The sequence below is a fragment of the Brugia malayi genome (assembly GCF_000002995.4).
Source record: "Brugia malayi strain FR3 genome assembly, contig: Bm_v4_ChrX_scaffold_001, whole genome shotgun sequence".
Classification (NCBI taxonomy): Eukaryota; Metazoa; Nematoda; class Chromadorea; order Rhabditida; family Onchocercidae; genus Brugia; species Brugia malayi.
The window spans coordinates 22,075,158-22,101,433 of NW_025062479.1; the positions used below are offsets into that span (position 1 = coordinate 22,075,158).

The window sequence follows — 26,276 nt, forward strand, 5'->3', positions numbered from 1 at the left end:
GATCAACATTTTGTGATAAGCTGAAAAAGCACTCCATCTTATATTAGCCAACTATTTATGTTTAAGAATTAATCAACTTGATTAATAAGGAAGATAATTTTACATCAATAATGTAATTGTGCAATCAAAAACAATCTAATAATCATTTGGTATTTCATTCCTAACAATCAATAGATGATTTTGAAATACTTTAAAATATTTCAATGAGTTTATCTAACTTAACATCTATTGCAGGAAGAAGTTCAAAAAATGAAACTGAAATAATCTGTTAATTAGTAGGATAGTTGGAGCTAAAACGTTGACAATGAGATTAAATCTTCACATATTTCTTTTTCCTTTTTCATTTGTGAAAAAACAAAAAAAGTCGAAAAATGGTATTTGAGAATTTAATACTATCAATACTGTTTGAACTATTTCCAATGATGACAGTAGTAATAGTTGCACATAAGTAATGTTATCCATCTCAAATAATCATAGAAGTAGGACAACACTTACTTTACTTATTTTTAAAATTTTAAACAAAGTTAGTAACAAAAAAAGATTAAGTGTGACAAGAATACTGCCTCAGAGATGCATCAACAATGATAGCACAATGTTTTCTTCATGTGGAGGAAGGAATGCTGAGAATTGCACAGAGATGTGAACAGTAGCGAGTATTTACTGTAAACAAGTAAACAACAACATGTAACTTGCATTTCCTGTACACAAGCAATCGTACACGTACGTCTATATCTTGTTCATATGTGACGTAAGTCTCAAAACCCGTGAGACGGAGCATTTGCGTAGTGGAAGTTCGGGGATTTATCAGTGCTTCGAGAGGATGGGAAGTGGAATTTGAGGTGATAGGATGGAGGAACAGGGTGATTAGAATATGATTCATTTTATAATTGAGTTTTGTGAAATTCACTCTGAACAGTTAAAGTTGATCCATAGAATGAATCCATCGTATCATTTCTTAGCAAAAAAAGCAATTTTTTTTTTTTCAGACATAAACAGTGAATGGACTGTCATGAAGACATGTTCAGGTACGCATTCCAGCAATTTCATGAATTATTTACAGCTTTTCTTGGTAAGTCTGTTTATGAGAATATTTAAGTAGATATTCATACTGTTTTCATCTGCTTCGAACACAATTATTTATTTGTTGCGAAAGATGGATGACAGTTCTAATAAAATTGTGTTATCTAGCCATTGAAAAAAAAAAAAAAAAATTAATGAAAAATAAACATTTATCAACCTTAATTGTCTCATATTGATTCTCTTATCTAATCATAGCTCTTTTATTTATCATATTTTTATAAATGCTCATATTTATAAGTGCTATAAATGCAGTCAAAATTATAAATGCTGGTTATGCATGAAAGTTGCCAATTTTATGAAAGGCTTCAACGCAGTATATGAGAGAAAGGATGATATAACTGATGTTTCTAATGGTGTTAATTAATTATTTGTGTGTTAGAGTAATTTGTTTCATTCAAATTGTTTATTTTTCTTTTTATTATATAACTCAAATTTGCTGTAGAATTTTTTCGAAATTATTACTGCAGCTGTAGATTGCAAGAATGATGAGCCCTTTTTCTTTCTATTTTACGCGTGTATTTGCAGCAGATAGTGGTGATGATTCCACTCGTTTACAGTGAATTAGATCATCAAACCTGTCAGGAACGTGGTTTCAACAGTGAATCACTGCAATGCTCAAGTTGTGCGGACCTGCCACAGTTTCATCTAGATGAGCTTGTTGATGACTGTAATTCATGCTGTAGGAAAGATTATGCAGAAATGGAACAAGAAGTATAAAAGTTTTACTTAGTTGGTTTTACAATAATGATAGGAAATCAACTGAAAGCTAAAAACCCTTTTTTCTTATTATAATAAGAAAATAAATTGATGTAGTGATGTTTCTTATCACAATGTTGATTTAGCTTGAAATTACTTTTAGAAATATCCACGAGCTCATATCGAGATTTGTGAGTGCAACTTAGGACGATTTCCCCAGGCGGAAGGTTGGTCAACTTCGTTTTCACTGAGTTACCCGAACAACTTCTTTTTACGCGATAGCTCTCATCTGGTGCAATGGCATCTCATTAAAGTGGAGCATATTATTGTATTCACTGAAATATTGATATAAAGCCAATATATATGAAGTATTTCAGCGTTTGTCAAATCCAATATGGTAAAGAAGTGGGGAACTTGTGTGAAAGTTCATCACGTTCGAGGAACATTACCGACAATTAAGTTATTAGATGCTCAAGGAGAAGTGCAAAAGACCATGAATATCGAAAAATGGGATACCGATACAATTACGGAATTTCTGAATACATGGCTGGAGTGCTAGTGATCTAGTGATCAGCATCATCTGTCAATATGTCCTTTTTAGTTCCAACTCTTGTATGAAATCTAATATTTCTCGCTTCCATACTATACCACAGTACAAAATTTTTTATACTATTTATAGTACACCATTTTATACTATATCACAATTTTTCAACCATAATTTTGATTCCAAAATAGTTGTTGAAAGATTTAGAAGACTTCTGAGGACAATAAATGGGAATCTTTTTGCATTTTATTTTAATAACATACTATCTTCATGGTTTTTGCTTATCTTAATAACAATAATTAATATGATTGGTAATCTCAGGTTAACGCAGAAATCATATGTTTTATATTCTAAAATGATCCGTTGTTTCATCATCCATCTATCAATGACTCGACTCTTAGCTGTTAGCTAATTCTTCCATGAACACTGCTGAGAAACTCGTAATTTAAGGTGCGTAGTTTACAAACTTTTCCTCTATAGTCTTTAAATAAATTCAAAGTAAATAGATTGCCTAACTTCATATATCCTTTTATTTCTACAGGAAAAAACTGAATTTCCTTTGACTAATTTCATGATCAAATTAGAGAATTTAATTCTGAAGATGTACACCAACTTATTCATCAAGAAGGAACTTTATTGTTGAAAGAGAAAGATTCACAACGGAAAACAATTACTTTGCAGTAACATAAACAATTTGTGAGATTTTGATGAATCTGGAAAATTTTTTACGGGTTCATTGATACATACTCATGCTGTTTCAGACCTTGACACCATTGCGCATTGTGACTAGCTCCTCCGCACTTGTTGGATGAATAGCTACTGTATTATCGAAATCCTTCTTCGTCGCTCCCATCTTAATAGGAATCTTTTAAATTTCAATTTAATTCCCTACAGCAGTGAACTTGCAGATAAAAATCATCTGCACAATCAGAAAGAGAAATTTGATAATTATGCTTCTACTACTTATTTTTGATAATTATTGGAAGTACAACTTACCTTGATGGCAACGGCAAAGCCTTGTAGCATTTCATCACATCCCTCGCCAAGCATATGTAAACCCACAACCTAAAAGCAGTATTCACATGAGTTCTATAGAGTTCCATTTCGAAATTCGAAAGTAAATATTTGAAAAAAAAAAAAAGGACATCAAAATTTGACATTATGCCAGTTCTATCGAAAGGATACATTTACACCTACCCGTTCGTTTTCACCAGCACAAATTAATTTCATCATTGTTGGCTCTTTGTGCTGAGTAACAGCATAATACATGGGGTTGAATTTCGTTTTATAAATTGTAAGATTGTTCTTCCCATACTGATCAACAGCTTGCGCTAAAACCAAAAATTCTGAATTGTATATAAACTAAATAAAAACATGTCCAACATGAAAATAATAGAGCAGAAAAATGGTAGAGAAACTTAACTGTGACGATTTTTTGCTTTGTAGGTTAAAAATTAAAGGTAACAAGATTTTCACCTTCTGTAAGTCCAACGGTTCCTAGTGGTGGATGACTAAACACAACGCTAGGGATATTTTTATAATCCAAACGATTGTTTATTTCATTGTTGAACAATCTGTGGGCAAGACATCGACCAGCAGCAATCGCAACTGAAAGCTTTATTAAAATGTTTAACTGGTATAAATTTATTGAAATAAAAGCATATATTTTTCAAATAGTATGTCTTCCTAAAATTAATCATAATCCTTCGAATTTCTCTAACCAGGAGTTGTAATGTTCTAGGAGAAGATGGCGTATTCTTATATTCTCAATAAGACAGAAAACTTTGAAACACTTATTGCAATACAATAAAATATGAAATGAAGCCGGAAACACATGCTTCATTTTTCAAGCGATACTCACTAAAATCAAAAATGGTTTAATAAAGAACCTGGTGTCAATAGTGCTTTTCCACAGCAATCTCCTACTGCGTAAATATTTCTGGTTGAAGTGTTTTGATACTCATCAACAATCACATTGCCATTTTCATCAGTTTTCACATTCTATAAAATATCCCTATTTCTAGGGACTTCATTTTGAGACAAACTGCAACGAAAGATTAAATTTGAAATAAAATTGCAAACCACATAGTCTAGATTTAAATCACGTGTTGCAGGAAGGCGACCAACTGCCCAGATTAAACTGTCTACTTCATTAATGATACCACTCGTTGTATTAACAGTGAGTAATCCATCAGACTTCCTTTCCACTGATTTTACCTGAAACGGTACATATCATAAGATATTATGACTGCATTAACAATACATAATTAATGAGTGAAATCATTATCGCCCTAAAAAAAGATTCTCTTAAATGTAGTGCTCACATTAATTCATTTGATTTTATTATAACGCACAAAAAGCTTGTACATTGAAGAAAATCATTTCTCCCATTTATGATTAATTCATTTTATAGCCATAAGACAATATTATATTAGCCCATTAGTCAGGAGTTAAAATACTCCTGAGAAAATCAGATATCCCATCTGAAATACTGTTCTATTTTTGTCAAAATATCAGATGAAAAATTTTATAGTAAGAATAGTGACTAATGAGTAATTAGAATATAATCGGATACAGCAAATAGACTTACTTCCGTATTTTTGTGAAGTTTCGTTGGCCCCCTATCAATGGATTCTGTTAAGCATTCAGACAATGTGTGATCAAAATTCCATAAAACCCTTGGTTTTCGTATCAGTAAATGAACATCAGATCCTAATGCCGACAATACTGATGATAATTCGATCGCTATATAACCACCTCCTACTACTACTGCACGTCTACAATACAATTTTTGTAGGGACAAAAATGATTTAGAATTATGACAATAGCAATATGCAACAAAGAATATATAGTATCTTTGCCTTTATGAGAAAATGCAGACAAGCGTTTTTTTCAAAAACTCACTTAGGTAAAACATCAAGATGGAAAAAGCCATCACTATCGATACCGTATTCCGCTCCTGGAATGTCAGGCCTCTTTGGATATCTGCAATCGCAAATTAAGAAAATTGTGATAAAATCTCATCAGAGTTATCGTAATCCACTCAAAATAAAATATTTAATTCGCACTTACCCACCGACGGCTATCAATATGTGCCTTCCGAAATATTTTTTGCCACCTACGTCAACGACACCATCTTTCGTAAACGATGCTTTTCCTCGAATCAATTCAACTTGTGACTAAAATAGATGCACAATTTAAAAAATAAGAAAAAACTGAGTAATAAGTGAAACCATTGCAATACATTGAGTGAAGCATAATAATGTTTGTAATAATTTTTGTAAACAAAGTGAAATACTCTACTGAAAATAGATAATAATTGACACCCACATTTCTGTTATAAACTATAAATTATATTTAATTTCATCTTTTATTTTATGTTTATGTTCGCATCATTACTAAAGCATATCAAATAGATCTCACATGTAAAATTTTGTATTAAAAAAAAATGAATGAATGAAAACAAAACATTTCAAAGTATAAATTGAGTTCTTCAGTGATGAACGAATCACGAATACAAATGGTAAAATGGCAATAATGCAACCTTATTTTATCATTGAATTATTTTTTTATTAATTTATATGAAAAAAAAAAAAAAAAAATGTAACTGAAAACTTTGCTTGCCAAAACACAAATTTCGAGAAAAAGTATGAAAAAAAAGATTGACTAACATTTGATAAATTTGATTCATATATTCCATTTAAACGCCTGACGTACGCATCACGACTATTCTTTATTTTTCTAAACAAAATTACAACATGTGATTTTCTTTTGAAAAGCATTTATTACTAAAAAACAAACAATCATGAAGTGTAATCTACACATACTAGAGATGCTAAGTTGAAGGAATCATCGCAAAGAATTTAAAAAAAATGACTTCTTGTTACTTTATAAGTCAATCTTAATGTGCAAGCTTTAATCGCTCGATCGTAAGTACTGGGTCAAAATAAAATTATCCAACAATCGTTTTCTCCCCTCCAATGCATTACTCACTAATCATTATTACTAGATCTTTAAAACAATGAATTATCAAAGTTTCGCTTGTATTTTAAGCATCCTTTGGAGATATTTCAACTTTGATCGATTATAAATATCAATGTTTGTTAAGATGATGAATACTATTTGTTCTAATTTCTCGATGTCTCCTTTCGAACAGCAAAAACATTTAAATAAGCAGGAAATTAACCTACTTCCAGTTGAAACCGTTCAGTGTCACGTCAAAACCGTAATCGGAATGATCAGCAATTGTCTCTGCATGGCGAGAGCAGTTATACATAACTTTCTTTGGCACACATCCCTTATTTACCTGTAAAAATGATCACAAAAAAATCCACAACACAATTAATTTTAATCCTATCTTTAAAATAACTGGATATGAAACTATCTTCTACATAAAATTAGAGAAAACTAACACATGTACCACCAAGTCGCGTTTCTTCAATTAATCCTACAGATACTTTAAATTCGGCAGCCCGACGAGCACTCGCAATACCTCCAGAACCACCGCCAATTACTAGATAGTCGTATCTTTTTATCGAATCATCCCCACTCATAGTATATGTGTTATTGCTAGAAAATAGTATATCGAATTTGCAAAACTATACTAGAAATAAACCAGTAGGAAAATGAAGTTTTATTTTACTAAGTGAATGAATTTGATTGATATTTTATCATGGAATTTACACATGTATCCGCACTGACTTGGTACATGCAACAGTCTCCTATTCCAAATGTTCCTTACTGTGTACTAAGGAATTTCTTGGAATTCAACAAAACTGATGTGTGAAACTTCTGTGTGGGAAGTTGCGCAGAACCAATCGAAGACAACCAACAAGCAAATCGATGACGATACCAACAAATGAGGGGTGCTCGATTCATCGATTAGTGTAAATTACACACGGAGCAAAACTTAGTATGGTATGACTATGTCAACCAGAATGATTCCGCTCCTATAACGAGTCATTCGACATGCTTTTAATTCTTTATAACTAATATGTCAAATGTTAAATGTTTACTATGCAAGAGAAAGTTGAATTTTTTATCGGATACACAACCTTTCACTTCCAACGCATTAATTAAATTATAAGTGTTTCACATAATTCAGGATTATTCGAACACGTTGAGAGTCATTCTATGAAGATTCTCAAGATTTTCAAGTTGAATTAACAGTTATTCCTAAATTTTTATTTTCATACCACTGACTTTCCCATTTACTATTTACTATAACAAATTCTCAAAACATCTCAATTGCGCACTTACTGTGATAAAATACTGTCTAAATAATGCACTTGTAGTTTATAATAAAAACCAGCATAACATTTACATATACACATACATAGCGCTACAATAACTTACTATCACCTTACTAACTTACTACCACCAGGTGTCTCGCATTTTCATAAATATCATCGTCAAACCGATTTGAGACAAGCCAATGTCTTTATCAATAAAGAATGAAGGGAAATAAGACAAAAAAGTAGCACATTTATTTATCATGTATTCATATATAAAAATATTTTAATCCATTCCGAAAATCAAATCTACCTAGATGAATGTTTCAAACATTTTATCGTTTATTAATCATAAGTGAACAAAAAGCAAAACATAAACCAGTTATTACCGAAATACATCTGAGAAAGTGAAAGAAACAGTGGTATAAATAAACAAGGATAAAACCGCATTTTTTGCAACAAAACATCTTAAAGAAGTTTATTAGTCCAAAGTAAGCTTACTAAGATAACTAACATAATATCAGCAATTTCATAGCCTATCTTTATCTTTTTAAGTTCTTGAAGTTCAATTCATCCAAATGAATTAAGAATTTAGAAAGAACAATGTTTTCTAGTAAGTTAGCTTCAGAAAAATCCTGATGTGAAACTATTGAAACATATAATAGATTTCTAAAATCAGTTTCTTACTCAAATTACTGAGGAATTCAAAGAAATCTATTTGCGTGAAAAGTTATACAAAGCGTCGTCACCTCGCATAAATTATACTTATGCTAAGAATAAAACATGAGTGAAAAAATAAATTAATTAAAAAGGAAATGAGGAACATTAATAAAAAGGACAAATAACAAAAGATAATAAGCAACTACCAGAACAAGTAACGAGCAACAAAACCGAAAAAACCTACAAAGAAAAGAAGCACAGTTACCTTGAACAGCGTACTTTTCCGATTAAGCAATCTCGCATCTTCTCGATATTTCTTACTGATATCCGACAAGTCATTTGCCCTTGTCTCCAAAACTGTTCAAAAATGTTATTTCATAAATCTGCTCTGGTAAATCGTAAACTATCAAGAAATTTCAGTCAAATCGGATAGTCAAGAAGTTTTAATTTATCCAAAAAGTTGGAACTGTATGCCAAACTAAATCTTATTTACGGAATTATCATCTAATTTACTTATTTCAGCAAAATAAAAAATCAGTGTACTTATTTGCTGCACAAAAGACTATTATATGCATTCATTATTTATTAATGCAACCAAAATTATAATGTCAATAAATGCTTGCGATTTATTCAATTATTAATAGCATTGTAAACAAATAAAACGGTAAACGAAAAACTTACTATTTAATGCTTCACCGCGATGAATTACATCTTCAATATTTGAAACCATTATGCGTGTCACATCTTGTAGTTCACTACTGACTGCAGATATCGCATGACGACTCCTACCAGCATATTTCCTTTTTGCTTGTTGTATATAGTAATCTGCAGTTTAACACTAAATACAGGCATAAGTAGCAAAAAAATACCACTTGCTCAAATACTAGCAATACAGTTTTGAATATTATTGGACCTTTTTGGAGAATGTAGCTATTAAAAAGTAAGCGATTTTAAGAAATCCGTGAAAAACAGCATAAGCCACTATATGTATTAAAATGAAAAACGCTTTTTTTTTTCAACTTTTTTTTCAACTTTTTTTTTTTTTTTTTTGCGAAACACAATAATTTACAAAGATAATAAACGTATAAATTTAAAAGTTTAGGGATATATAGAAAAATCGAACCAAATTCAATGAAATGATATGGTCTAGTGACAGATGCTATGCGTGTGCCATTCTGACCAAGAAATTCATCGGTAACATCTTCTAAATATGCAAAGGCAGATTTCCGTGAAAAATTTTTTTCACAGAGACATAGTGAGCAGACTGGTGTTTTGATCACGTAGCTGTAAGATACCTTTAATAAATATCACCAAGACTGTTATACCAACAAAAATGGCTGAATTTTTACTAAAAATACTGAACACTGAAAAGAAGAAAACTAACTGAAAATAATAAGGTCCACTCTCAAGAGTATGTATAGTTGGACTGTTGTCATTCAGCTTCCGAAAAAGCATCTTTGCCTGATTAGTATATTTCACCATATTATGATCCGGCTGAAAGTATTATCTAAGTTATCAACCAAAAAGTGTTTGGTTTAGCGTCTATTTTCCTCTTAACAGAAATTTCAATCAGACATGTGATAAGAGTATACTGCAAAATATTTCATTTTGAATTTGCCCAAAGGCGACATTTTCTTATTCTGCATGTTTATTAATCGCTCGGATGCCTAAATAATTCACGACCTAAGGTTAAGACATGCATTTCACTGGTTTTCAACCGTTTTTCCTTCCTTAGGATTTCTCATTAATTCAATTGAAATGAATCAAATTTCAAGCAAACAAACTTCATCGCTGCCTTCAATTGAAGTTGCAAGAATGAGACCATCGGATACACGTGCAATTAGCGTTAGCAAAACCATTGACGTGTAAATCACAGCTCTAAAAGTAAACTGAAATTCATCTCTCCCAACCTGATAACGACAACATGCAGAATAGAAAAAGCGTACACTAATCATAATTGTGAATTCTGTCATCAGAATGATTTGAAAAATACTCCCTCCCCTAATGATACGTCATTTATCAGAGCCAATCCACAGAAACTTCTCCATGGCTGCACGAACACGCCTCTAAGCTTACGTAATTCATGAAAACGTCTAATGCACGTAGCCAATATGCAATAAGACATCTCAACGATAACATTGACACGCAGCGAAGACGTACCATCGCGTGACTCAAACCTTAGCAGTATTCAATTCAAAGCGTTGTCTTACAGCTAGTTACATAGTCTACAAAGAAAGATAGAGTTGTCTTCCAGTACTTATACCATCAAAACTACCATTAATTAACTCATCATATACGTACACGTGTAAATAACTTATTGTTGAGTTGAATACTATGAATTAATTAGCTAATTAGTTACAACAGGAAGAGAGAGCACTCTATGACATGCCATAATAGTATATCTTTCAGATCGATATAGGAATTCATTCCCAGATCAATTTCCTTCTGTTACTTTCTTTGGTCCATTTACCGTTTCTTATAAATCTTAAAAATTTCTTATAAATCTGGAAAGTTTGTAGACAAATTTAGACATCCTTTATCTCATTTTGCTCATGCTGTTCATTGAGATATAAATTCACTTTCACTAATATTTTCATATTTACTAACCGGAAACAGGAAACAACGAAAGTGATATGTTCTTATAAATTAGTCAGATATTAAAAACTGAATAAATTAAATATTTGATTTGTTTAATCGCTTCTATCAATTATATTTTTGAGCAGAAATACCTTATTAAAAATATTCAGCTATACATCAGTAAAAATATTATGATAAATGAATATGGTAACAAGCGGATTCATTCCTCTTACTATGCATTTAATCAATTTGCTACGGCATTTCATTGCACTTAAAATATTTAAAAGGCGCAGATAATACCGGTATAATGAACTGAAACTTTAAATATTAAAAAAAATCAGGCACAAACAAATACCTTTCAAAAACTCTGAGCATCACAGAAATGCACTAATACATATGATATGAACATAACGTGTGAATTTAGTTTCAAAACTGTTTGTGTTCACATAATGTTCAAGAACTTCTTGTAGCATAGATACAAAATACAGATGTCCTTTACAGAAGTGAAATTAGTAACACTATCTACATTAACAAGAAAAATTCATACAACGCAAATCACTACCCGGAATGTGTTGCACATTCAAAACTTTATAGAGATCACGATAATATTGCACAAATCGAACTGAAAAAAAACTATGGAAATACTTGTAAATTGAAATGAGAAATAAAGTAAATAATTCATCAAAAAACTCGCTTACTTAGAAGTAATCAGTCAACAACCATCTTTTCACCCAGTTTTATAAGGTTCTGGTTTCATTATCTAGTAAATTCTTGGACGAAGACTTCGAAAAATACGAAAAACATACCAGATGCTTTCTTTTGCTCCGTGTCACTAGACCATTTTAATGCTTTCATCGTCATTTTCAGCAAATCATTTAGTTGGGACGCATCCAAATCTCTCATTTTTTTGATAAAATCATTTGCAAGACGTCCAAGCTAAAAATGTTATACTGTTACCATAAACATACTTAAAACAAATATAGTCTGTAACCATTCTATCACTATCAACCAACTAACGCTAACTCATGGCAATTCTATAAATTCAGTTTATATTTTCAGAAAAAGAAGTACAAAAATAAAGCTAACAATGGAGTAAAAATGAAACTAGAAAACTAAGAAAAAAGAAAACTAGTGGAAAGGAAATTGCAACGTACCATGTATTTGATAGAAACTTTTCGTAATTCATTTGCTACTGGTATTTCTAGCATCGAAGGTGATTCGGTCTTCAATAACTTCGCGAGCACTGATAAACTGACAAGATCCATTTCCTTGAGTAAATAGAACTGAACTAAAGTTTAAATAATAAATAAAAATCGTTAACCGAATGTAATAATTGATGTAAATAAATGGATTACCAACAAGGGGAGAATGCTATTTGTAATTCCGAAACAAATACGGAAGAAAGTGTACAAATTGGAGTAGCGCTTCTTTGGAATAGAAGTAAACTTTTCGGTAATAATGTACATAAGCAACTGGCACATATCAGAAAGCATGCTGCAAATTTATGCTAATAAATTACAATAAAGAAACATATATGTCACTGGTATGCTCACGAATCTAACAAACAAATAAATTATGTTAACTAAAAAAGTCTAATATTTAAAAAGTTTCAACTTACTTTACCATCACTTGCCATTTCATGATACCTGAATGATTATAGAATTCTGTATTAAGCCTCGTTATAACCACACGTAATATTTCCGCTGTCTCTATTGCACAACTCTACAAAAGTATTGTAAATAACACAAATGACTACAAAAATTGAACAATGTTTTATATATAAATTTTTGAAAAAATCGAGTTATACATTTTTCTTTTCCGCTATCCTCGAGATTCTAGCCAAATTATTTTCAGCTTGCTTCAAAACATCACATTGTAAGTTGATTAACAAATCGTCAGTTAATAATTTTGTAAATTTGATCTGAAATAAAAGTGCAACCACTTCATAAAATGAATGCAAAAAAAAAAAAAGAAACATGGGCAATAATTTTACTAATAAATTAAAAATAACATATTAGAGGTTTGAACGTTTTATTCAAACTTTCTTTTACGAAAAAGCTAACTGTCCCTTTTTGATGTTGAATGTTAACAAGTCAAAATATTGTGCATAATGTTAGGATAAAAAGATGTGTCAAGCACGACACTAAGACAAAAAATGTACCTTTTCATTGTTGATAGCCTGTTCTTTTAATTCTTTTGCATATCGAAAGCAACTATTGACAAGAAGTTTGCAAGCACATTTTGGACATGTATACTGTTGCTTTTTTAATGTTTGGTCTCCTATATGGCTGTCAGCTTCCTTTAAACGATTTTTGCATATATGGTAAAAAATTAGCCAGAAAAATAAAAAAAATAATTTCAAATTCTTCAGAAAAAGTGTTGCGCAAAGGAGTTTTTCGGTTCATATATATATTGAATATACTATGTTGTTCGAAAAAAAAAAAAAGCAAAACTACCTTAACGCTCACAATACATTTACAACCTTGAAACTGCAATACAGGAACATTTATTCCCTGACATTGAGCGCAAACATCTGTAATTATTTTCCTGTCTAAAAGAAACCAATCAAACATTAAATAAAGTGAAATTTTTGATTTTTATTGAGAATTTATATGTGTTAATTAAAGATAACGAAATATAAGAGAACATTCTGAAAAACTTTACGAATTAAGAGATTGAAATTTCAACTCCATACACAATTATTTTTAACACTACCGCCAAAAAGGTTTCACCTGGACAAACTTCGCCACAAAGACTCAGACAAGTGTGCCCACAATCGAGCTTTTTGTCACATGGAAAACAACATGGTCTTATACTACAAACTTGCCAACACTTCATTTGACATTGCCGATGTTTGCAGCTGTTTGTGCAACGTTGAACGCAAAAGCTGCAAAAATCAGCACATCGAGCTTTTTGTTCCTGCAATGTGATTAAAGTAAAAATTTGAGTTAAAATTTATATTACAGTAGTCCATTCATAGAACAGAAACAACAGCATGTTATATAATTTAGTAATACATTGTCAGTCATTGAAATTAAAAGTGTAAAACAAAATAGCAAAATGGTCCAAACCACAAGTATATCAAGTTCTTGACCACAATGTGAATGTTCACACTGATTTGAACAAGGAGCTATGCAGGGCTCACAGGGTATTCCACATGTGCGCAAACACTCGTGACCGCAGGAAAGTCGTTTACCACAAACTGACGTACAACTAGCACATCCCTCTGTAAATAAATTGCCTCATTTACAGAGATTTCATATTTTTAACTAATTTCATTATAAAAAAAAAAGTGAAAATTTTATTCATTTCGAGAGCATTACTGTTTATAAACAACGACTGGAATCACTAAACTAGCTCGTCATTTGCACCTAATGATTAAGAAGATCATCCAGTGATTCACTTGTAAAAACAAAGGAAAAAAAAATGAAAACGTAAGAGATCATTTGTGTGAGCATTGGAAAATAAAAGAGATTTTAACAAAATTTCAAAAAAATAAATAAACAGAGTTGTTTATCCCGAAGAAGTAATTAAGAATTGAAATTATTTTTAATACAATAACTAACCCAATGTGCATTTTCCACATAATGATTGACAACGATGACCACATAGCAAAATCCGCCCACATTTCTCACCGCATTGTGCATCTTCATAGTTATAGCATGGTACTGACCAGCGATGACTACACGTCGCAAATATTTTTTCTACTTCTACTATGCATTTTGTTTCTTGTTTTTCAGAACAACTAGCTGTAACGGTGTGTCCACAATTCATCAAAATCCTCTAAAAAAAAAAAAAAAAAATTTCAAACTGTCATCATAGATTATTTGTGAAAGGAACTGCACCAGACTATTCATTTTTCTGAAAGTCTATTCATAATTTCCATATGATAATGTGACAGAACGTCCACATAAAATTTCATCGTGAAAAAATATCAACAGTCAGCAATAGTATTATCAATAAATATGGCAAACAAATACTCACATATGAGCACTTGCATGGTTCTCTGCATTTTTTTCTACATTGATGACCACATGGCAATTCTTTCGAACATTTCTGTTGACAAACTGCTTCCTCGAATAGATAACAAACAACACCAGTTGTATGTCCACATGGGAAAGTCTTGTTTACAAAAAACTGGCATTTGCCACAAGGCTGAAAGGCTTTGACAATTTGCCTGATGTGCCAAATCATTTACAATTGACAATTTGCTGATTTTCCAGTGTTACTTATATACACAGAATAAGTGATACATGAGACTAATAGATATACACTTGTCTTCTTGTTTGAAACATTGGAAAAAAAAATCTTACTTCACCGCATAATTTTGTGCAGGGATGCCGAGATGCTGTTGAGCACGTTTTTAAACAAGGATGAGTACATGATTTGTTATGTTCTTGATCTGTTCTGAATTATTTTAATTAATCTTGCTTTTATCCTTGTTCATTCCATTTCCCGTAATTGTGACTTCTTTTTTTATTCTTTCTTTTATTTAACTAACTGAATTAGTTTAAGATTACTATACAATACCACGTTAAAAATTCCGTTCATGGTTTAAAGAATTGAAAGTAATCATACCGATGACAAGGTTGACCACAGATGTGACCACAAGGTCGCACAAAATCACAAGAATAATAGCAACCACCTTCAGGAGTTTTTATCAGAAATTCATCCGCGTTATAGATAATCTGAAGGTGAATACATCCTTTAAAAATGGCAAGCTAAATTTAAATCAGATATTTAGAAAATACGCTTACAAAATTAAGCTTCATTAATTCCAATTACCTGTGTAGCATCATGCTTTGCACAAAATGCCGGAAAGCCGTCACCAATAGAATCAACATCTGACAAAGAAATATAGAGCCGGTTCCACAGAGCAGAGTTAGATTTAAGAAAGTGCATATTGCCTATCACGTAAAGACCAAGTTTGGAACGTGATAAAGCCACACACACGCGATTAGAAATCTGAACAGTGGCACTCTGATTTACTTCTTTATTCGAGCTGATATAACCAAAATTCGTCAACCGATCCACATTTTTTAAATTTCAGTAAATTTCCTAGAATTTTTCAACAAATCAAGGAATTTATAAACGCACCCCAAGAAAACCGGCATTGCTACTCGGTTGTGAACGTACAAGCGACAGAATGACTATGTCATTTTCTTCACCTTGATAATTATCAATAGTTTCAACCAAAGGAAGATTTGCATTGTTGAATTTTAACATTATTTGTGTCCTTACATAATTTGCCTGAGCTGTATAAGCACACAATAACGTGATCTAAAAAAAAGAAAAAAAAAAAACTACTGCTAATTTCATTTGCTTTAACAGTATAAAACATAAGTTTATATTTTTTTGAAAAATAAAAACTAATACAGACAAGCAAACCTGTGAGCAAGCATAGCCCTGTTGAACAAAATAAGCAGATAAGTTGACCATAAAATCGCCCTCAAATGAATTTTTACGTGAAGTAGAAAAGATTACATCTTCGTCGTGACAATGGCTAATGAAATACAGATTTTTCTGGCATCCTGGAAGAAATATAACTAATAAATTAATAAAATTTGAATTCATAAAAATTTATTTCATATAGATTTACTTCGTCAGAAATACTTTCATCTTTACCTGTTTAAAATCTACATTGAACTTTCAATATAATAGTGTAAGTGATTTCAAAACATCTTACCTTCAACATTTGGGTATCTGAAAACATTCTCGGAACTTCTCATTAAAGGATAAAATTCTGGCATAAGAGTATTCGCTATAGCAGGAGCCATACGATGCTGACTTTCCAGTAATGCGTATGGAAAACCATTTTTGATTAATCTTTCAAACAACGATATATCCAAATTATACTCACGAGCAAGAGCAAATACAGCTGAAGTAAATAATTTATGCTAACCTCACATATATATTGCTAAGTGAAAAACATTATAAAAATTACGAAAAAGTTAAATCTTCCAACAGCGATAAGAATGAAAATTTATGTATTTCAGCTGACGAATATACCAAAGAGTTCGATGAAAAAGAAATATAATAGGAGGTAAAAGAGTGCATTACTTATCTTAAAAAACTCGAACAAGGAAAATCAAACGTAGTACGCTTCAGAAGATCATTCTTCCGCATATATCAAATTTAGCTAAGTTCATTTTCAACAACATATTTCATACCAGGATTTGGACGTAACTGCTTATGATCACCAATCAGAATAGCATGCTGACATTTATTTGTAATGCTTGTAAAAACATGAGCTTCCAAGACTTCAGCCGCTTCTTCTACTAGTACAATGGGACAACCAAGACGATCCAAAAACGGTTTTATCTTTGCAGCACCAGTTGTAGTTGCACCGATAATCTACAAACTCGATAAGATGAAACTACAGATCCCAAAACTATGCAAAGACATAAAATCGAGAACTGTGAAAAGCTAGAATGACTTCAGAAAAATTTTTGAAATGCTCACGCCTAAGGAAAGAATTATTTCTATAGGCAAGCACTTAAATTTGGAAGTAACTTATAAAGACCATTAATATAAGCTGACTGTTCAGAAAAGTTTTTGTGAAGAAACAATCTCTGATAAACTAAAAATCCTCAACAAAAAATTTGTAAAACGGGCAGATAAAATTTTGGCTAATTATATGAAAAAATATAAAGAAACAATACCAAAGCCTTTCGCAAAATGATTTCATCCAAAAGATCGAATTCCTTCTTAACGTCCTTCATAATAGTTTGATACTTGCATATGAGCGTCTTTAATCTCTTACATACAACAACCTTTAGTTTCTTGATCCAATGCATATACAGAGCCCAACGACGATGTCTGTGCAAAGTTTGTAGGTTTTTAATCGATGAAGCTTCTTCTGACGTCAAAGGACAACTCTAAAAATTTTTAACGTTTTCAGAAAAATGAAATATGAAGGGTAATAGCACATAATTTAGGGTTAATATTGAACACTTACTTTACAAAATGGTAGCTTTATCCAGTGCAAAATTCTTGCGGAATTAGGCCAATATTAAAAAAGTAATTGATGAGAAAAGAAATAAACTAACTTTTAATATATCAGCCTTCACATTCTTCAGATCTGCAATAAGCTCGGCAGCGTATTTTGCCTAAAACAATGCGAAAAGTTTAATTTCTGAGGAATAAAGAATAACAAGAATTGATACTTAGCATAAATTATGCTTAACTAATGATTGCAAAAAATTCAACAACTATTACATTATGCTTTAATCTGGCGTGCGTCTGTTCTGATAATATTGTAACATCTTCGATGGTACTTGCATTAGGATCTTTATTAAGATCCCACTCACCACAATGATAATAGTCGCTTATATCTGGGTTAGATTTGAGCAGCTGCTCCTGAAAATATCTTAATTAATAATTTTCATGTACTTTCCAGCACTATTTGCTGTCTTAAAAAGCTACAGAAATTTTCACTACTTAAGAAAGCTTATATCCCAATTTTCAAAACAAAGAACATTTTTCATGCTGATCAATTAGTGAATTAATAGGAAGCGAGACAGATCTGAAAAAAAGTAACACAAAGAGAGGAATTCACATGAATAATTTCTTAGTTTTTACTTGCATTACAAATACATTGTTGAAGTTATATATTCGGATTCATCGTGAAAACGTGAAAACCAACCTGTATTTCTTCCCAAGTTATACAATCATCCACCTGTGGAAGTGACTCAACGATTTCCTTTTTCTGTTCATTTTGCTCTTTGACGAGCGTTTCATCCTTGAACCATAAAGTTGACATTTCTGCATTTCCATTTCCGAAAAATTCTTCCTCCTGCAAAAGCGAGAAATTTTAATTGCAAATTGTTGCAAACTTCAACAATTTTAATGATTTAAGTATTTCATCCAAAGGTGATTAAATTGTCTTACTATTTATCCAGTCTTATATCTAATAAATATTAAAAACAAATCGTCATTTCAACTTCTTACCTCAAAGTCAACAATTTTCTCATTTGCATTGTCTTCTACAATGACACAATCCTCTCTACCAACATCACCTTCCAGAAGCCATGTGCAGAATATTTCGTCCATCTGAAATGTGAAGAAAGGCAATATGTTAATATCCAGCACTTGAAATTCACCTCAGTGTTAATAAATTCTTTATGGAATTACAGAATCTGAAATTTCAAAATCTAAGTTTTAAATATGCGGGCGATATGCGGCAAAAGTAAATCAAAAAAAAAAAACAAACAAACAGTAGGGTAAACTATCTATGAAATACAACCATACTATAATTACTTGAAATACTAACCGGATGTCTTCTTCTTTTGGTTCGTCGCACATTAAACTGTTGGACATGTTCCGGTAACATTACACATTGCATGTGCTTATAGGACAAAATCTCATTCTTACTGTGCATTAGTATAGCAACTTGAGATCGAATCATTTTCAATAAATGTATTCTCTCAGAAATTATCTTGCTCGCCTATAAAATTTTCTTGCGATAATATCATAAGGTTACAGAAGTTCGACAGCTCTATAGCCACGAAAAAAATTTAAGAGCAACCTTATGCTTTGTTGTATCTGGAATTAAGTCACTGTATGCTTTCAATACCGACCGCTTTGTATATCTGCAAATGAACTGCAACTTTTTTAAGTAATGTAACAAAGTTTTTTATTTGGAAATAAACAGCACGTTTTCCACATGAAGTTTGATAAAGCTATTTATATAAAATTATTTTATCTCTTTAAGTAGAATAAAAATAACGTACTTTTGTAAAGTTTCGCTTTTACAGCGCGATCCAAATCTAACAATACTAGGAAGTTCGTTATTGTAACGTTTATCTTTTATTAAATCCACTAAAATACCATCCAAAAACTGATCGAGAGCATGATTAGTAAAGCATACAACTATTATCGGATTTATTCTTTCTGGATTCCACATAGTTATATTTTCCAGCAAAATGCGTATAATAAGACGACCAAGAAAAGTTTTTCCTGAATTGAAACATATTATTCAAACAAAAACCAGTTAAAGTTGATTTAATATAGCAAAATTTCACTGTTTGATCTTGTTTGTAAGAGCATTACATCAGTGGTATAAAGAAAAATAAAAGTAAAGACAAAGTCAGAATTATTTACAGAAGGCATTTACTTCAATAACTGGCCGGCAAAGAAATCTCTAACCTATTCTATTAAGTAGCTATTTCGAGTTAACCTTGAATACATCGCGAGAATCGACGGATACCCGATTCTTGAGTCTCAAGAAAATCATGGATATTTCTTTCCTTGTTTTTAATTCTCTTCATACATACCTGCCGGCATTTTTTTTTACACCTATTACAATGATCTTATATGCATATAAATTCCACTTCTATCATCGGATAATGATAATAATTTTGTGGAAAACTATACACATCTCTTCCAGCTCCTCAACTTCCTTTTTTATTATTATTTCTTGACTGTCATCACTTTCGTATACCAACCAATTTTGTAAAGTCGAATAAATGAGGTAACCTGTGCCCGGAGGCCCCTGGATCAAGGCAAGTTCATGCGTAAGAGCGTAGCAAAGCGCATTTCGTTGGGCGTCGTCTAAACCGCAAGCAATTTTATTTCCGTCAAGCGTATATTTCAACTTATCCACTTTATATTTCGTTCCAAAAATGCTTATTTCTTTAGCAATCACAGTTTCTATAAGATATTTCAGAATATGATTAATTATTATAAAACAATACAATTGCTCAGTTCCAGAGACATGAAGTGGACTGTTTTTTCAGCCCAACTTTATTATATTCAAAGACGATTTCCTGAAAATCTGCACAACAGATTTGCAAATTTCTATTACTACAAAGGAGTTAATAATCGCTTCAAATATTTTGCCTTATGATAAAATAGAACTTACTTTTGAGTGAGGAAGAAGAGGCACTATAATCGGTATATTCACTTTTCAAAGAATCCGAAGAACTGTGAGAATCTTCGTCTATGACCTGAACAAGATATGATGGGAAACCAACATTAGTTTCAACATTTACCAAAAAACGTCCGAATGGAATCGTGTGACTGTTATCAAAACGCTGGAAATTCGTCAAATATTCAGCAAGCAAGCGTGCAACTCATCATATGTTTCGATATCTGTTATAGAACATCTCTCTCTCTCGAACTGTTAGAAAAGATAAGAAGATAATTAGATTTCTGTTGTTATCTTCCTTAAATTAGTAAAATTGATAAATTGGTAAAATTAGTAAAAATGTACGAAAGAAAAAATCATCCTTATAGAATTAATTCTTAAATCCCACAAGGTAAATACGTCTTAAAATTTTTGACAAAGAAAAGATACCATTACTGAAGCCTAGGCTGAGGTACATTTATGCACATTATTTACAATTCTTGCTAACAACCTGCATAATCATTTTTGGTGAAGAATATAGTACCTTGATGCATTCCAAAACATGTTGATACATTTCATAATATGAGCTCGACTCAACTAAAGTATAAATTTTGGTTCGTGAAACTAAATGATCATCGAAAAAATGTAATCCTAATTTTCCTTCGGAAAAATCATCAGAATCTTTCTCAGCAATAGTGGCAAGCAGGGCTTCCTCTGAAACTAAGCAGTGTATAATTTAAATTACGAGAAAGTTATAGAGTATAATATTAAATAATGAGAAAAACAGGAAATTGTAAACAACTTTGCTTCTAGAAAAAGAAATTTTCAAAATTCATTCTTTCAAAAGCAAATACTCTGAATATAGAATTGTCACAAACCCTGGAATCTGTCGCTTGACAATGTCACCAACTGTCCAAACTTAAGTCGTGAATCCCAAGAATTATCTGCACTTGGAGGCTGAAAATTATCTTTCAGTTACCGTGCAATAAACAATTATGAAAAATAAATTCGTAATTCAAGCTCAAAATTCAGCAATAATTTGAACCTGAAAAATGATGTAACGAATAATTTCTCCTGTACTTTGTTTTAGTTGTGCACCTTCCACAATAACACCCTTTATGATCAGTAAATCGAGTTCTTCATTTGCATCCGTTGCATATGACACAAAGGCTTCTATAAATAAATGATATCGAATTCCAGCTTTGTAATTTTAGGGATTATTTACAAAATATATCGATACTATAACTAGTGAGAGAAATAATGCCCACACCAGAAAATCTCAATCTATTTCCAGAAAACTACTAATGCTGATTTTATTCATAGCCTCACTGCAACCTTTTTCTTTTTGTTGTCGCCATAACTCTATACCGTCTCGCAACGGACCAATCAAATCTTCACGCATGAGACGAAACTGTATATCGAGGTAATGTTCTTGACTTGAGTAACTTCCTTTGACGATATTTTTTCGAATATAAGGTTGAACTGCAAATATATATCATATTGCAAAATATGCTGAAGTATACTTTTCAAAATATATTAGCAAATACCACGTGACGATGCTGCAAAAATTCGCATGTTTAGGAATATGAATTCCTAATGGTCATGAATCCACTGAAATATGCTTACCTCTCTGCATATCATTAACAATACCACAATACCAATATATAAACAATTTAATGATAATGGCTTCATAAACACTGCACCTGGATGAAGTATATCACTACTAGTAGCGTAAACTGGCAATGTTCGAAAATCTTCTGGAGGTTCTACAACATCATCATTGATGCATGCTAACAAATAGTGTTTAGTTCTTTTTCTTTTTTCCTCAAAACATTTCATATCACTATCTGCCATATTTGATTCCCAGTCTTCATGCGAATCTACTGCTAAAGGCACAGCAGGGTCGATCTAGAAAAATTTTTCGACAATTACGACCATTACAATTGCAAAAACACGGAAAACAAAAACCGATTAGATAATAATAGAATAATGCCATGTCCAGTAAATGATCATTAAAAATAAAATATGAGCTAAAAAACAAACTACAAAACATACAACTAATTTTTGTAACATTTTGAAAACTGTCAACTTAAGCTTTTCATCGATAGCTGACCAACATTTTTCCGGAATTAACTCCATAAAATATAAAAATTCTTCACATGCAATATCCTAAAAAACTATATCTATATGAACAATGTTCCACGACTGTAAATAATTATTTGAAAAATAAATCAGTAGATACAGCAAAGTTTTTTTTTTTTTTTTTTGAATATGCAGCAAAGTTGCAGAAGCAACTCACGAAATCTTGAATGTGTTTAACTCTCGAAATGTATAATATCTGCATAACGTCTTGAAGGTGAATGAAGAGAGTTCTATAGCATTCAGCACTAGTAACACTACGCATGTGACATACATTACCACGAAGCATGAAAGAAATAAAACTGAAATATAGAATATGGTTAGATATCTTCATTTTTAAGTTAACTTTGGATGGACATACTCTAAGCGATGAAAACTAACTCTGAATTGATGATCGCCTCCAACAAATTAACCACTGAAGATTGAAGATCTGGAAGTTCTGTAAATGAAGCAGCTGAAAGAATGGCAAGCAGTTGGACATTCTGTTCTCTGTCAGTGAACGGAATACGTAACCTATTATGCAACAATGGACCATCGATGTATTTTATCTATAGTAAAAAAACATTAATCCTTTGTATCAGCAATCTGTTATAAAGGATAAATGAGTTATATTTCAAATTAGAGCAAAAATTTTTTTGCATTTTACTTTTTATCTAAAGCTTATTTGGCGCATAAAAACAATTCATGCTACCAAATCTAAGTCTTTCAGTGGTTTTTCCAGTTTTTGAAGATTCTCAAAAATGTTCTCAACATGAACAAAATCGAGTAATGGACAGTCTCGATTAACTACATGTTCTTCTTGATTCTCGCCACCTGAAATATGATTTTAAGCAATTTTTAACCATTTTTATGATTAAGTACTGGTTTTGCATACCACCTATTGACAAAACTATATACTGGAGTTATTTAACGCATTACATCAAACAATGCCTATCTCTTTTCCATTTAGCATTAGTAATATTTTGTAAGTATAATAGAAACCCAATAAAGAAAACAGACGTCTAATGAACAATTCTTCATTTGACAGTTTTTCAGTTGTTTCAATAACATTTGTTTTGATTGATTCTGCTTCTTTAGTATCTTCAGATCCAAATTCTACTTCCGAAGCTGAAGAAAAACTACGGTTCTATAGAACAAATACCCCGAAAATTAATTGGTGTCCAAATTTTTGAAAATGAAAACCTAGTGAAATGAAATGAAATGAAAAATTCCCAACAGAACAAATCAAAAATTTTCCACAACAAAATTAAAACAAGAACAGCTTACTTCTGCAAAACTTTTCACTTAGAAGTTCACAAATTTCTTTGACCCAACAGCCTATCATTTCTTCAGTTTTATTACGCGCACATAGAAGCAAACTTTCACTCGTTTGTATGTAAAGCAAGATCTTTTCACTCCAAATTTTTTGTATTTTTTCCTCCACTTCATTCGAGTCTGAAAATACATCATTCAGATAAACAAAAAGGTGGGAATAAAGAAATAATTAGAAATTTAAATTTTTGATGCTGAAAATTAAAAACCATTGAGACATAAACAGTGGAGCAGTAGCCATTTCTATGGAAGTTACAATGACAAATCATAACAGTTAAAAAAAGCCTACCACTATCATTGAACAATATTACAAGCATCTTATCTTCGTCCGATTCCAATTCATCGCACCATTCATCCACTTCTCTTTGTGCCATTACTACATTTTTTGTAAACAGAAATGATGGTGATCGCGCTAAATTTAATCCCAACTTAGAACTGCTTTCACGAAACACATTTGCGAATGAGCTAAAAATGACAATTTAAGAATCTTATTGTCGATTTTACTAAACATTTCACAATACTTTGTTACAAACTTTGTCTTCCGAAACTATTATTAAGCAAGGAAAAAATCTCACCTATAATTGTTTTAAGAATATCTATAACAATATACATTCCCAACATAATCTGATGTTATTTTTGTTAATCCTATATATTCCATTTCTCCATTTATCTTCATAATCAGTCTTGTTTATAATAATTATGTAAATAACACACCGCATCATTTCATATGTAATTTCTCCTTTGTTTTTATCACCAAAGATAATAATTCCCCACTCATATTCCATTGTTGACACCATATCTCCTGCAACATTTATTCCATTAGCCATAACCATTTTAAATTTGTTGAAAAAGTGTTCATAATGAATTAGCGGCCCAATGTTTCCTATCAATAATTCATGTGAAAATCAGTCAATTTCTGTTTGTGTTTGATTAAATTTGCTTCAAATATTATTAACCTTTGGAGGAATATTTAAATGCTATATGTTACATAGTCTAGTAAGTATTGTTTGATGGGAAGATATTTGAAAAGGAGCGCATTACATTTGCATTATCAAAAAAAGTGAGAGTACGAATTGAATGGTCAATCATTTACCTGCTTCTGTACTGAACATAATGTTGAGTAAAAATCATACATCTATTCTTGTTGGATAATAAATTGTTGAAATAAATCCAACTATTGTAAACATTATCATTTCTCTATTAATCTGTCATTATCAATCACTTTCATTTCATATTTTTACTCTAGAAACATTCATTGCTGAAGAAACAAATTTCAGATAGTACATATGATTTTAGAATAGAACGAATTTTTCTTTTTTTTTTTTTTCGATCGAATTCATTTCTCAATCAAAGTATATTCAATTACAAGAGCATATTATCGATGATTCTAAACGTGTAATCATTTCTCTTTTTTCTCCTTGAAAAATCTAATCAAATGTATTCTGCATTTAACTCAGTTCATTTGTTAGAAAAGAATTTCACTTTAGATAAAAAACATTTTAATAGTAATACTATAAAATGCATTAAATTTTTACCAGTGATTTCAGAAATATTTTGTTTACTGTTATATAATTTATATAAAAAGTGTTTGAATGTTTGAAGGTTATCGATTATCGACTAAAACAATTATCGAAATTATATGGAATGAAATTATTTGTAACTAAGTGGAAATAATTCAACTAAATATATTTTTGCAGATAAAATTATATTTCTATTTAATAATTATTAAATGTGTAAGAAAAAGATTCTTTCCTTTGAAATAATAAATAGGAGCTATTTAATCAAGCATAAGGGCAGCTTAGGTTCTATCCTTCTCGAGAATATTACATTGCATCCTCATCTCATTCTCATTTCCTCTAATTAAGAATTGAAAGATTTTTGTAGTAAACAGATGCTTTCAACGTTCATACTTAACGTAATATAAAGAAATGACATCGAACTCGAATGTAAAATTTCCCCACGAATTTTACAATTAAACAATGTTAACTCTGAGAAAATAAATGGAAAGAAAATGAGAAGGATGGAAATTTTTCATTGAAAAGTTAATTATAAATAACAGCAATAGTAGCAATAGTATTATGATAATGTGTTATCTTTGTTTGCTATATTTTGGATTCAATTAATGTAATTAAAGTCTTCATTGTATTATCAAACATTCATCTCTACTGTTCTTCCCTTAATCACTTATCAA

The 26,276-nt window shown here is 31.2% G+C and overlaps 4 protein-coding genes across 4 annotated transcripts; 1 reads left to right on the plus strand and 3 right to left on the minus strand.

Moving 5' to 3' along the window:
* Positions 1-1,009: 1,009 nt before the first annotated feature.
* On the plus strand, positions 1,010-2,335 carry Bm7150 (15 kDa selenoprotein precursor, putative; the record flags this gene model as incomplete). Its single annotated transcript, XM_001892409.2, has 4 exons — positions 1,010-1,069; positions 1,606-1,791; positions 1,940-2,003; positions 2,154-2,335. The coding sequence occupies 4 exons, from the start codon at positions 1,010-1,012 to the stop codon at positions 2,333-2,335; spliced, it is 492 nt and encodes a 163-aa protein (XP_001892444.2).
* Positions 2,336-3,077: 742 nt separating this feature from the next.
* Bma-gsr-1 (glutathione reductase, putative) lies at positions 3,078-7,198 on the minus strand (the record flags this gene model as incomplete). The annotated part of the gene is made up of 13 exons (XM_001892408.2): positions 3,078-3,173; positions 3,317-3,385; positions 3,518-3,651; positions 3,797-3,928; positions 4,210-4,321; positions 4,403-4,537; positions 4,911-5,097; positions 5,225-5,305; positions 5,393-5,499; positions 5,992-6,061; positions 6,511-6,626; positions 6,733-6,889; positions 7,062-7,198. The coding sequence occupies 13 exons, from the start codon at positions 7,196-7,198 to the stop codon at positions 3,078-3,080; spliced, it is 1,533 nt and encodes a 510-aa protein (XP_001892443.2).
* A 1,215-nt stretch (positions 7,199-8,413) lies between these two features.
* Bma-sec-22 (vesicle trafficking protein SEC22b, putative) lies at positions 8,414-10,166 on the minus strand (the record flags this gene model as incomplete). Its single annotated transcript, XM_001892407.2, has 5 exons — positions 8,414-8,568; positions 8,893-9,036; positions 9,335-9,495; positions 9,596-9,705; positions 9,996-10,166. 5 exons carry the CDS (start codon positions 10,164-10,166, stop codon positions 8,414-8,416), a joined length of 741 nt encoding a protein of 246 aa, XP_001892442.2.
* A 1,149-nt stretch (positions 10,167-11,315) lies between these two features.
* Bm7616 (uncharacterized protein) lies at positions 11,316-25,197 on the minus strand (the record flags this gene model as incomplete). The annotated part of the gene is made up of 43 exons (XM_043075731.1): positions 11,316-11,410; positions 11,595-11,724; positions 11,943-12,056; positions 12,144-12,282; positions 12,407-12,510; positions 12,596-12,709; positions 12,950-13,087; positions 13,245-13,321; positions 13,521-13,707; positions 13,860-14,014; positions 14,355-14,571; positions 14,773-14,943; positions 15,102-15,195; positions 15,367-15,476; positions 15,574-15,753; positions 15,886-16,068; positions 16,177-16,319; positions 16,475-16,666; positions 16,959-17,142; positions 17,451-17,666; positions 17,838-17,897; positions 18,007-18,147; positions 18,434-18,583; positions 18,739-18,840; positions 19,061-19,234; positions 19,316-19,379; positions 19,521-19,746; positions 20,266-20,439; positions 20,651-20,822; positions 21,180-21,349; positions 21,514-21,592; positions 21,681-21,808; positions 21,971-22,117; positions 22,339-22,543; positions 22,691-22,804; positions 22,935-23,076; positions 23,156-23,322; positions 23,466-23,587; positions 23,774-23,881; positions 24,041-24,208; positions 24,375-24,550; positions 24,800-24,887; positions 25,179-25,197. 43 exons carry the CDS (start codon positions 25,195-25,197, stop codon positions 11,316-11,318), a joined length of 6,039 nt encoding a protein of 2,012 aa, XP_042931665.1.
* Positions 25,198-26,276: the final 1,079 nt, after the last annotated feature.